This window comes from Syngnathus floridae, chromosome 7 (genome assembly GCF_059516105.1).
Source record: "Syngnathus floridae isolate MCC-2025c chromosome 7, RoL_Sflo_1.0, whole genome shotgun sequence".
NCBI classification, from domain to species: domain Eukaryota; kingdom Metazoa; phylum Chordata; class Actinopteri; order Syngnathiformes; family Syngnathidae; genus Syngnathus; species Syngnathus floridae.
The window spans coordinates 11,253,161-11,265,920 of NC_142419.1; the positions used below are offsets into that span (position 1 = coordinate 11,253,161).

Consider the following 12,760-nt stretch of genomic DNA (forward strand, 5'->3'; position numbering starts at 1 on the left):
CATTAAGTGATAAATGGGCTGACTAAACAATACATTTCCCTTTTGCAGATGCTGGACCGTGGTAGCTGAAATATTGACGAATTATTTGTTTTTTAAAAATAGAGGAATAGGAATATGTCATACTACGCTACACTCACTAGAGAGCGTTGCTGCGCTTTACAAATTACAGTACAGTACTCTGATGCTGAAATGTGGGTTAAATAATGTCGTTTGCATTTGTACTTTTGTAAGGTTTCAACAATTTATAGTTCACGAAGATATATCTATGTTAATATTGTGTGCACCAATTCAAAAACCTGTGCCTGTGTCATCTTTTTAAACATGTAATCCAGTGCTAAATAAACTAAACCAGAATATTAGAAACATGTTTTTCCATACTACTCCATACAACAATAATGAAAATGTAATTAGATGAATCCCTCTCTGACCTTGTCTTTAAAATGGAGAATTGCATTGATAATGTTATCCATTTTTTGGTCCAACTGATAACGTGCCCCATTAAGCACTGTATCCAAGGTTGTGTATGTGTGTATTCCTATCAATCTGTTTATTGACTGATAACAACCTATGATTACGCAAGTGACAGAAACTCCATTTGCGCTTACAATCTCTGTGTACCTACACAATACAGTATAATGAGATCTAATACAAAAGCTGTATAAGACATGCATTCAGAAAAAAACCACTCTGAACCGCTTAGCCTCACTAAACTAAATTCATATTAACGCTAAAACATGTATTTAATGTTCATTATCGGCATGGAGTTTGCAATAGCGGAGAACTTCCCTGCCTCATAATTGCATGAGCCAGACACAATATCAAAACAGCTCTAAATATGAGATCCAACTAAACTGCTCTAAAATACAATTATAAAATATCGTGAGATTAATGACAGCGTCATTGAATGCTGACGATTATTTTCTGTGGGCAGAATATTTGATCACAGCTCTGATTTTGGGTTATATCCAAGGGAATGAATTTTACAATAAATACCTTAGCCAAACAAAAATATGGTATTTATATTGTTGTGTTTTCTTTTGCTTCATCAAAATGTCTTTGATTTTTGTAGGGTAAAAGTACAAATGCAAACGTGTTACCTCATTTCTTATTCAACAGATACCTCATGTCACACAGATAGTGGAACATTTATCAGCACAAATTTGATGGCCTCGCATTCCCAATATAGTTACTGATTAGCCTTTTAAATAGAACAGGCCCCGTGGTGACGAGGGACTTGTTGATATGTAGAATATATTAATCACCAGAAAGGTGCTTGAAGTTTTTCTACTTTTTCCCCATTTAGAGGCTGCTAAGTGCAAAACGTTTGTGGCATACACGTGTTCACACATACGCACACACAAGGCATACATAAACACACACATGCACATACTGATTATTATCATTAAAGTATTGCTTTTATTGATGTTTTGACTTTTTACAATAATTCAATAAAAAGTCAGCTAGCTATGAAAACAATCACCTCAGTTGGTAACACGGGCACTTCTTAACTCTTAACTCTTTTCAGCTCCCAAGACAACACAAAGCGTGCACTCTGGTGTCATAAATGAATGACAAGCCCAAGGATCACTTATGACATGCTGTTAAAAATGACATCACAACTGATGAACGACTGTAAGCAATATTTGAACCCCAGGGTGATTTTCAAGAAGCTTAGAGGATCAATCCTCCAGCCACGGCAAAGCTATGAAGCCTTCAGAAGTGTCCATGGTGGCCTTTTTCCTGCTTGTGATCTTTGGAACAACTGCAGCCAAAGGTAAGCCTTTAAAAAAAAATTCTCCCCAAAAGTCATTCAAGATAAAATCTTAAAGCGTTCAGATCATCATACAGAAAGCAGTTATCTTCTTCGCTGCTTTGGATTCTCCCTGACACTTCAATTGCTTTTCACTCCTGTACAGCAAAGTGATTATGCTGATAGTTGAATATAAGATCTCTACTGACATTTAAAGCATACTTACACGTCAAAATATTCACTCTTTACGCTTTGCTAACCATTTCTGACTTAAGCATTTTTTTTTTATCAGGCATTTATTTCAACTGCTTTTATTCATGCACATTCAACTACGGTTTATCTCCATTAACAAAAATTGTACTATTGTGCTATATACAAGGTGACGGTGGCAATGAGGGTTAATTCAAAGCCCCTGTAACATGAATTCAGAGATTTGTTTCTGAATAGCACATATATATAACAAGTAACATTGTTATATGTTACAGCTTTGAAGATATGTGCTGAAAATGTGAAGACTGAAAAATAAGTCAAGGAATAAAAAGCCTGATTAGATAATGTGTGGAAACTGTTGAGGCCATTTTTGAGCACCCTATTGCCGACCAAAGTACACGGCAAAGGGAGGAAGGCGGAAGAGTTGGGTGGGAGGAATTATAAAAAATAAAAAAGCCTGACTTGACAGCTTCGGGATGACCACTTTAGAGCGCCTCATTGTCACAGCATTAAAAAGCCCATGTGGTGAGCTGCTGGGGGTTTTAAGGGGATATATTTCCCCGGCTCCAACATGTAGTCATACAGCTCATAGTCATGGCAGTTCCATTTTTACACTTTCTCAAATTTGACAGTTGACAGCTAATTTATTTGAGTGCATTCAGCAGTCATGACCACAGTGTAAAGAGCAGCGAGAATGGCATTTTGGCGATTTTCTTTTTTAAATCATTCGGCTGTGGTAGCATTCTTCACAGCACCCTTATCCGTGTAAAATTTAGAAAAGATTTCTTTTCACTTTACAGGGACTTGCCTTGCCAAATACTTAATCTAAAAATGAGATTTATACTGTCATCTTTGATTCCACCTTGATGTGCAGAATATTGCTTCCACACTCGTTTCTCCTGAACATGGGCAGGTCTGTTTCAAACTAATTTACCCAGGTGCCTCTGTTCCAATTTCTTTGAAAAGACACAATACCCGCCTCACATTTTGTTCTCTTCTATTTTTGTTCCTCAGTTTCTCCATTATCTCTCAATCCCGCAACCATTCTTTCCATTAAAATGAATATTAATTAATCATCAATTAATGTATTTATTCCATGTGCAGTGCTGGTGGATTGTTGTTATGAACTGCTGTACCTGAAATATCTCGGGGCATTATGATCTAGTAGATAAGAGTGATGTGAGATAGACCAACACATACTGTACATCCACGTCAGCAAGAAAAATCCACTTGGTTTATTTTATGTTCTTCAACTCATCTTATCCATTAATTTGGGAATCATCCACTGAGAGATTCTCAAATATTCTCTCTCTCTATATATATCTTCTATAGTTTTAACGATACAGATGCAATTTATGACTAACTAATCCCATTCACTCGTTTCACAGTTGAAGAAGAAAACCCAGAGTTCTGGAGATCACAGGCAAAGAGGACTCTGCAAACTGCATTAAACAGGAAGCAGAACACCAATGTGGCCAAAAACATCCTATTTTTCCTTGGAGATGGTAGGTTGCAATGCTTGTCAACACTGTCCAATATGTTGTACACACCACTTTCTAAATGCTTCTGGGTCATTAATAATAATAATAATAATTAATTATTATTATTATTATTATTATTATTGTTGTTGTTGTTGTTGTTCTTCTTCTTCTTCTTCTTCTTCTTCTTCTTCTTCTTCTTCTTCTTATTATTATTATTATTATTATTATTAATGTTGTTGTCATTGTACAAATTTATATTGCCATTAGAAAATGTCATAAATAGAAAGTCTGCATGTATATATATTCACATTAGGTATGGGAATCACAACCTACACAGCAGCTCGTATCCTCAAGGGACAACTGCAGAACAACACGGGAGAGGAGACTGTGATGACCATGGACACATTCCCCCATGTTGGATTGGCCAAGGTAACACGCACGCACGCATGCACACACGCACACACACACATGGTTAATTTTATTCATATAATGTATACTAGAATTTTGCTTTTGTCTCTAAGGGGTCTGCAGTCCGTACAGCAGGTTTCCTTAAGCCCCGAGCCTCAATTGATTGAGTGTGATAAACTTGAAGGCCGTGCATCTGTTCTTTGACAGATATAGTTATTAAAAAAATATTCACTGGGTGGCCACATGAGGCATACATGAAGACAATGGCGTAGTGATAAGGCTTGATTGTTCGAGATGTATTCATTTAGAAATGTTTTTAAAAATGAAGCAAAAAAGACATTTATGTTAAATTATCTTTCATAAGGCCTCTTGATTTTAAATTACTTTACCGAAATACTTTTTTTTTTAATTTCTTCAGGAAGGCCAATGTTTTTTATTTTATTGTTTTTAAATGACTACTTGTTTGGATGGTCACTGAGTTGGCTTGCCATTAAAAGATAATTCTAATGCACAGGTAAAAACAATGGCTGTCAGTATGTTAGATTAAAGGTCCCCCTTGCGCTTTGTGCAGACCTACAGCGTGGACTTCCAGATTGCAGATAGTGCTGCGACAGCCACTGCTTATCTGTGTGGGGTCAAGACCAACCTGAACACCATTGGCGTCAGTGCAGCTGCTCGGAATGGCGTTTGTAAGAGTCAGAAGGGTAATGAAGTCACATCAATCTTGAAGTGGGCCAAAGATGCAGGTGAGGATACCAAGACAATAACTGTCTTAACTGCTTCTACTCATTTGGGGATTTAAATTAATTCTATGTTGACCAATAATGTTTTATTTGCACACAGTGAAGGATTCAGTATTCAGATCTCGGCAGCTAAAAGTTCTCAAAATTGACCTTGCTTCATTAAGATTGTGAATTGTTATATGTTGAATGAACATTCATGATTAATAAATAGTTATCTGAAATGTTCATTCATGAACATTCATGATAAATAAGCAGTTATCATAAACTTTCAGTCAGCAACAAATGATGTTAACGACCGTAGATGGACGATAGTATTGCTGTTGTAGTTTAAGCCCTCAAAAAACAATAGCAGCGTTAGTCAGTAAATAAATCAAATATTTTTAGGCAAGTCTGTCGGCATAGTGACGACCACACGGGTCCAGCACGCTACGCCAGCCACCAGCTACGCCCATAGTGCCAGCAGGAAGTGGTACAGCGACGCCGACATGCCCGCCAGCGCCAAAAGGGAGGGCTGCACTGACATTGCATCTCAGTTGCTCAATAACACAGATATTGATGTAAGATGAGTATTCATAACATTGTATTGGATACATGATACTAGATGGAGTGTACATGCTTGCAGGTGATCATTGGTGGTGGGAGAAAGTACATGACCCCCAGGGGTACTCAGGACCCAGAATACCCAAGAGACTTCTTTTCCAGGGGTAAAAGACAAGACAAACGCAACCTCATCCAAGAATGGAAGAACCAGAAAATAGGCAAGGTAACGATCATCACCTAGCAATCTTCAAATTGAACTTTACACTCTAAAATCGAATCTCAAGTAAAAATATCACTCCTTGGGATACTTCACCCATTCGATGTCATGATTAAACTAAACTAAAATCACTAAAGGTTCAATTAGTATATACAAATAATATAATACTAATAATAATGATAATAATAGTAGTAGTAATAATAATAATAATAATAATAATAATTTTACCAGCACACAAAGAGATACACAACTCAAGAAAATTGGTTGAATGCTTATTGTGTGTAGGTCTTAAAAAAACATTAAGCAGAATGCCTGATGTATTCAAAATTATATTCTAGTTTTTATAGAGAAAAAAGTTATGTGACAGAATATGACTCAAGCATTAAAGAATGGTTTGCTTATGCGTGTGCGTGTTTGTACCACAGGTAGCCCATTATGTATGGAATAAAACAGATTTTGATGCTGTTGACCCAGAAACCACGGATTACCTCTTGGGTGAGTGTTTCTGTTTACAATATTTTATGTTACTGCCTTTCTGCTCAGCAGAGGGGAAAATTAAACCATTGCTCTATTTTATTGGCTCTTTGACTTTTTTAATAGAAAGTCATTAGACTACTACCTGAACAAAATAACAAATTCACTAAGTAAAAGTCATTGCACAGAACTTTTCATATGGAGCAGTGTCACACTCCTTACACATAAAGATGACAGAATACGACATAAGCAGTGTCATTTTCAAGAATCTAATGTCCGCTGCTCAATGTTGTGTGTAAGACACATCACATATCTACAAAGGAGTATTAAGAATGAAAGAAAATAAAGTGCAAGAATAATGAGAAAGAAAATAATCAAACAAAAGCCAAATATTATAATACTGAAATTTTACACCAAAAAAGTCAAAATTTTTACAATAGTAAATTTGACAAGTTGCAGACAGTATATTTGTACATGGGGCTGATTTTGGTGCAGGCAACATAGCTTCAGTTAACGCTCAGATTTGTTAATAGTAGTAATAAAAAGAGGACGCTTGTCAAATTCCAGTTTAGTTTAACAACCAATTTCAGTCATTTTTTCGGCCCATTGGCGACATCACAAGAATATTTTGTCTATTTATTGGTATGTGAGAATATTTTGTGAAAACATTTGCTGTGATATTACCTAATGAATAAATGGCAGTTCTCAAACTGTTGCATTTACAATAATCCGTGAATTTTGACATTCAATCATTAAAAATATGGATTTTTTTTTTTTCTAACTCAGCATTTCTAACCCATATGGGAGAAGAAACCGCGGAAATTAATTCAGACCACTTTAAGTGAATAGATTAAGTAGTTAAATCAAAGAAAGAAGGTGCAAGACAAAGGACAGAGGGATGGTCGGACGGAGGTTTGATGAATATTGTGTCGCTCTTGACAGAGGTTGGCTCTCACTTTGTGTTCTGTGAGTTGATCCTCCATCACCCGCGAGCAATATTTATCTAGTTTTTTTTTAATCCTCTCACAGCCTGTGGATAGCTTAATCAGGTTTTGTGCCAGAGACAGTTACATACAATATTAAGACATGTATGATCCAAATAAAGACTTGTTCTTCAGTGACAACCTTAAAAGTTGTGGCAAGCTCGAAAGTGCGAAGGAGGTAAATTGAGCCATGCTGGCTGATCTGTCGTTTCTCCTCCTGTGGTGTGAGAAAAGAGAGAAGGAGCGAATGATTTTTTTAGCTGCACTTCAATTACAGGCTGTTGTAGCCACAATTGACTGCATTGTCCTGCTGGTCTGCTTCTCTTCTTCCTCAGCTCTGTTTGAACCTGGTGACCTGCGATATGAAGCTGACAGGGACCCCAACATGGACCCATCCATCGTCGAGACCACGGAAAAAGCCATCCGCATTCTCAGGAAAAACCCAAAAGGCTTTTTCCTTTTAGTGGAAGGTAAGGACAAGCAATCCATGCACCCCTTGAGTCACCCCATCGCTTAATCAGGCAGGCAAAGTTTGACTTATGTAACCCCCAAGGAGGTGCGCTGCTAAAAACAGAAAATAGCATGTGTTTGCTCCTACAGGACCGAATCGATTCATTGATCTTGCAATGGTCACTAAGGGCCTCACTGTAATGGATGTCTTCTAAAACATCAATATGACTTTGCATTTATATATGTGCACCACTCTCACTGATTTAAGAGTTGAAGGTGTTTTTTTTGTACCTGTAGTGGATCCAGTGACTTGCAAAAACATTTGCATTCAACTCAATGAATTTGTTGATGGACTGTGTGCTCCCCACAAAACTTTCCCCATCCAACTCTCCTTTAATCTGAAGGGGATGCCTGGGGACTTCATGGTGCTACACAGTTCTTAATTTCATAAAAAAAAAAAAAATGCAATGTAGAAATATAAGCAACTATATACTTCAACTGTTCCTCTCCTCCTTCCAATGAAATGAGGAGACACCTTTAGGCATCAAGTTGACCTTTGACTCTGCCTGTTCTCAGGTGGTCGCATTGACCAGGCCCATCACGATGGCCGAGCATACATGGCGCTTCACGAGACGGTCGCGTTTGACTACGCCATTGCCAAAGGCCTGGAACTCACCAACGAGGAGGAAACACTCACTATAGTAATGGCTGACCATTCCCACCCGTTTACCTTCAATGGATACCCATTCCGAGGGCAAAGTATTCTGGGTAATTCTTTTCATTTTGGCAAATGTTAGTCATTTTTGCGAATCGGTCAAACGAGAAGGAATCCTCATGACGAGTAATGGCTGTGTGGGAAGCAAGGAAATTCAGGGATGTGATTCCTAACGGGAGGCAGAAACCCCTCAGCCATTTTACACTGACAAGAACCTAAGGTGACAATTGATAATGTGTAATTCTCTTGACATTTCCTCAGGTTTGTACGCCCTTCAATAATAACAGCACCCAGCCAGCAGCCTTTCTATTTTAGTTTGGCAATATCTCTTTGTCTCTCTTCTCTACACTTTGCTGTGGCCATCATTGTTGACGCCCGTCTTTCTTTACATGATGTTCTCTCAGTTCAACTCTCTCCATCAGGCCTCCTCACTTGTTTATCTCCTCCTGGAGCTTCTGTGCTATCGACCCCCCCTCCCCTTATAATGTCAAAGGCAGCACTCTTTTCTCTTTTTATCCTCAGGGTTTAAAATCTGTCATATTTTCAGGCAGAAAGAAGATTTGTCAAATCTCATAGGTGGACATCTAAAGGTGAATGTTGTCAGTTAAACTATTTAATGGATGCCAAAAAGCCGTGGAGAATTTTCTGCCAAATATGCAGGAAAGTCTAATCTATCCAAAACAGTTGCTTCTTCTTATATTATTTTAGCTGTACTGGGAGGTGACAATGGTTGATTCCACAGCCTTAAGTGGATTCAGCTAGTAATCATGCCAAGAGTGCCATAGATAAGGAACACCATAGCAAATAGTCGGTCCAGCTCAAGTCATCTCCAATATCTAATTAGAATTTGTATGTAAAAAGGACTAATCTAAAATAACCAATTAAATCTTGTCACTATAAATTTTTTTTTACATGTTGTGTTGACCTAATCTCTGTGTTGCTTATGATGAACAAGACCTAGTCATTTGTTTACGGCACAAATACTGAAACAAATGTGAAGTAGCAATGTTGGAAGTCCAGGAGCAAACCGTTATTGCAGTCCTCGAAATATGCTAAATGAAAGGTTTACCGAAAGAAAAATGTGTCTAATATGTAAAGAATATCTGTTTTATTACGACAAAGTAGTAAACTTTATTTTCCGAGCTGCTAGATGATGCTCTACATTCCAATTCTATGAAGTCATAGATCATCATCAGCTCTCTAAAGCTTATATTGCTTGGTGTTTGCTTTGCACTCTTTGTACTCACTCTTTCCTCATCTGTTCCTGTTTCACCCTCCTCCTCTTGCTCCTAATCATCCTCCTCCTCCCAGTGGTGCTGCAGTGATTAATGTGCTTGTGAAACCCTGAGCTCTTCATCAACAAGGAGACTCGCCGGCCTAATGGCTCATCTGGAGAAAAAGACTGTTTAACCCAGCAAGCACTAGACCTCCGGCAGGACGCTAGGGAACCAGAGACTGCACCTGTGTGTGCGTGCATGCCTTGTGTGTACTCTATGTGTCTGTGTTTCAGAGGCAAATAACACAAATATAAGAAAAGCTGAATAACAATGAATGAGATGGTCATTTTGTATTTTCCAGGAAAGTCTCCATTGTGGGCCCAAGATATGTTACCGTACACCACATTGATGTATGGAAATGGACCTGGACACAAAATCATCAATGGTACACGGCCTGACATCCGCAATGTCAACACAAGTAAGATCCATTGCCTCACAGTAGTATTCGGTGCTTGGATGATCATCTCAAAGGTAGAAATGGTCAAGACAGAATGTAAAAGCTAGTATAAAAAAAATCCCACTATGACACAATTAAATTGGCTGTATTTCATGTACTTTTTTTTCCCATTCTTGTCTTACACAAGCTTTGGCCTTTAATTGAATCCCCGATGCTCCTTTATTCTCAAATGTTGACTTTCATTTTGAATTTAACGGGCATTTCTCACTTTACTAAAGCCACATTTTATATGAATTAATCTTATTAACACAAGACACTCTTTCTTTTTAATTGGTACTGATCACATATCACACAGATTATGACTCATGAGATGAAAGTGAACAAAATTTGCCATACAACAAAGTGTATTACTTAAACATTTATTTCTTTGAGCTAAAACGCCACAAGACATCATCAGGTATGCTGCGGAAAAGGATCTAATTTCACAAAATTGCCCCCCCCCAAAAAAATCATTATCTATTTACTATAAATAATTCATCTTGGTTCATATATCTTTGCCAGTGACGCATATTAAGCAGAACAATTAAATATTAACCTTTTGCCATTTTTTTTAAAAATCAAAAAATATTTTTTATTTGACCAAGCTTTCCCACTGAGTACACTGAGTAAATTTGGGGGTAATTTGAGATAATCAATATTTCAGCTTTTTGTGTGACGTTTTAAGATTGAGAAACACAGATTAATCCATTGTTTCATTTGTATAACTAATTTGAACTGTTTCATGCAATTCCATTGAAAGGTCTCTGGTCATTGTGGACAGGTGCGTAATAGTCACCCCTTTGTTTCCACAGAAACTAAAGAATACGTTCAGTTTTCAGCAGTGCCTACAGACTCAGCCACTCACAGCGGAGAAGATGTGGCCGTGCTGGCCCGTGGACCCATGGCCCATCTTTTCCATGGCGTCCAGGAGCAAAATTACATTGCCCACGCCATGGCCTATGCTGCCTGCGTGGGGGCAGACCTGAGGCACTGTCGGGGGCAAACGACACCAGCTGTGGTTCAAACCACCTTCATCGATGATTCTAACAGTGCTGGAGGAACACGAAGCTCAGTTGCATTGATCAGTGGTCTCCTCAGCGCTGCACTGCTGGCCCTTAATGTGCTGATGTAATGAAGGTGTCTCTCCGAGGGGAATATTTAAAGGCAAGAGTCATGGAGGTGGAGTGGGCAGAGAAATAATGAACACTTATGATGTTTCTGGCACTCACCGAGATATACTATTTATAAAATATGACAAGTAAAGCATTTATTGAAGATTTCTTTTTTCCTGACCACTTTTTAATGATGGGCAAATGAAGCTTCAAAATGATTCAGGAACTCGTTGTTGTGTTTCGTTAGATCTCTAGATGCCACTCTATTTTCACCGAAGAGCTGAAAGCCCACTGACTTGCCATTTCTTAAAACCCTCACTTTTAACCAACATTGCCATCTCGAGGAGCCAAAGAATACAACAACTGGTTCATGAAGCTTCGTTTTCCCATCACTACTTTTTAAAATGATGCTGTGTGGAGAAAAGATTTGGGAGACTTTTTTTTTTACAGTTGTAAAGCAAAGGGAGGTAAGGATAGGCTCCTTTTTTTTGCCTCTTTCTTTTCAATGACAATAAGAAATGTGCATTATTATCTTTCCACTAATGGACTTTGATAAAAGGCACATTCGAAGAAACATAATGAATGAATGGAAGAAGGTCATTCAATATATGCGTGGCTACTGAGGCTTGCTGGAGGTTTGATGACATTACCACCGGCAGATGGTTAATAATGCAAAATATTTAAAGACCACCTATTTTTATCTTTGGAGACAGATTATGGTAATTATTGTGGACATCTGCTGGGGTTAAGAGTTTATTAAACCTGATTTCGATTTGCCGTGCTCTCATTTAGAGTAGAGCCGCAGGCCATCATTTTGCTCTGTATGAGGGGTTTGCTCTCATCTTTGGCTCATATTCAAGACTCACAGATCTTTTAGCAGACCAAGACTTCACAAGAATAGAGTGAAAAATAGTCCAATTTAGCCTTGCCTTACCTATTTTGGGCCACATGCTGGTCTTGAACAAGACCAATTAGTCTTAATACATATTTTTATATTTATATATTAAATATGTCAAAAACATAAATAAAATCGAAGATAAGTAGAAATCAAAGTAAACAGTGTTAACAGTATTTACCAACACAAGCTTTAAAATGTGGAGTTTCCATTCAGAGAATCCATAGCAGAGATCTACAGTGCTTACAAACATAACAGACAATGGACTCTAGTATTTCCATAGACTGTACTTGTGGTCTTCGGTGTAAAAACTGGCTCAACTTGATTTTTGTTTTCTTTTGCATTGGTTGGGAATTTAGCAGAAGGCAATGCTCCATTCTGCTGATCTGTGGGAGTTTTCTTTTACATGCCCATGGTGCACTAAACAATTTCTGGCAGAAAGTAGATTAAGCTTTACACCAGCTAAAAACCACACATGGACGCATAACTTGGGGTGGAAGGCGGATTCCAAGTATCTACTTCACAGCAGCAGAAGTGTTCACGCTCACAACGGCGCAAACACCTGTTTCGAATTATGCACATCTACGAAAATACCAAAAGAAAGAAAACTTCAACCATGTGTACGTGTAGGCAGTGCTTTGCGCTAAACGTATTTTAAAAAGTACATTTTAATTGAGATTTTCAACAGTTAAATATTTTTAAAAATTACACACACCCATGTAGATGGACTGATAGTAACGATGTGTCAGAAAATGTTAAATTTACCATCTCTCATATTTTGAAAATCATTAACATAAATGTAGGCAATGATTAAATCATTACAGTTCATTTTAATTTAACCAATAATAAAAGAATACATCACCATGACGTGTCATTTCCATTAATTAAAGATAGTGAATATACTGGAGTCAACTTATTTCTTATTTCCTCAATGCCCTGGTCTAGCAGAGTGGTGATACGTGTCAAAGCTCTGCTGCTGGCATCCTACTTATTCCACACCAGGATCTAATGGCACGAGTTTGTCCTTTTAGTACAAAATAGTACAAAATAATGCAGACAACCAATAGTT

General features: G+C 37.8%; 1 protein-coding gene across 1 annotated transcript; it reads left to right on the top strand.

The window, feature by feature from the left end:
• Positions 1–1,619: 1,619 nt before the first annotated feature.
• Positions 1,620–10,961, top strand: alp3 (alkaline phosphatase 3). The gene is made up of 11 exons (XM_088381628.1): positions 1,620–1,774; positions 3,349–3,465; positions 3,755–3,870; positions 4,421–4,595; positions 4,977–5,149; positions 5,215–5,355; positions 5,775–5,844; positions 7,142–7,276; positions 7,833–8,024; positions 9,550–9,666; positions 10,497–10,961. Exons 1-11 carry the CDS (start codon positions 1,705–1,707, stop codon positions 10,814–10,816), a joined length of 1,626 nt encoding a protein of 541 aa, XP_088237754.1. The 5' UTR covers positions 1,620–1,704; the 3' UTR covers positions 10,817–10,961.
• The last annotated feature ends 1,799 nt before the right edge of the window (positions 10,962–12,760 follow it).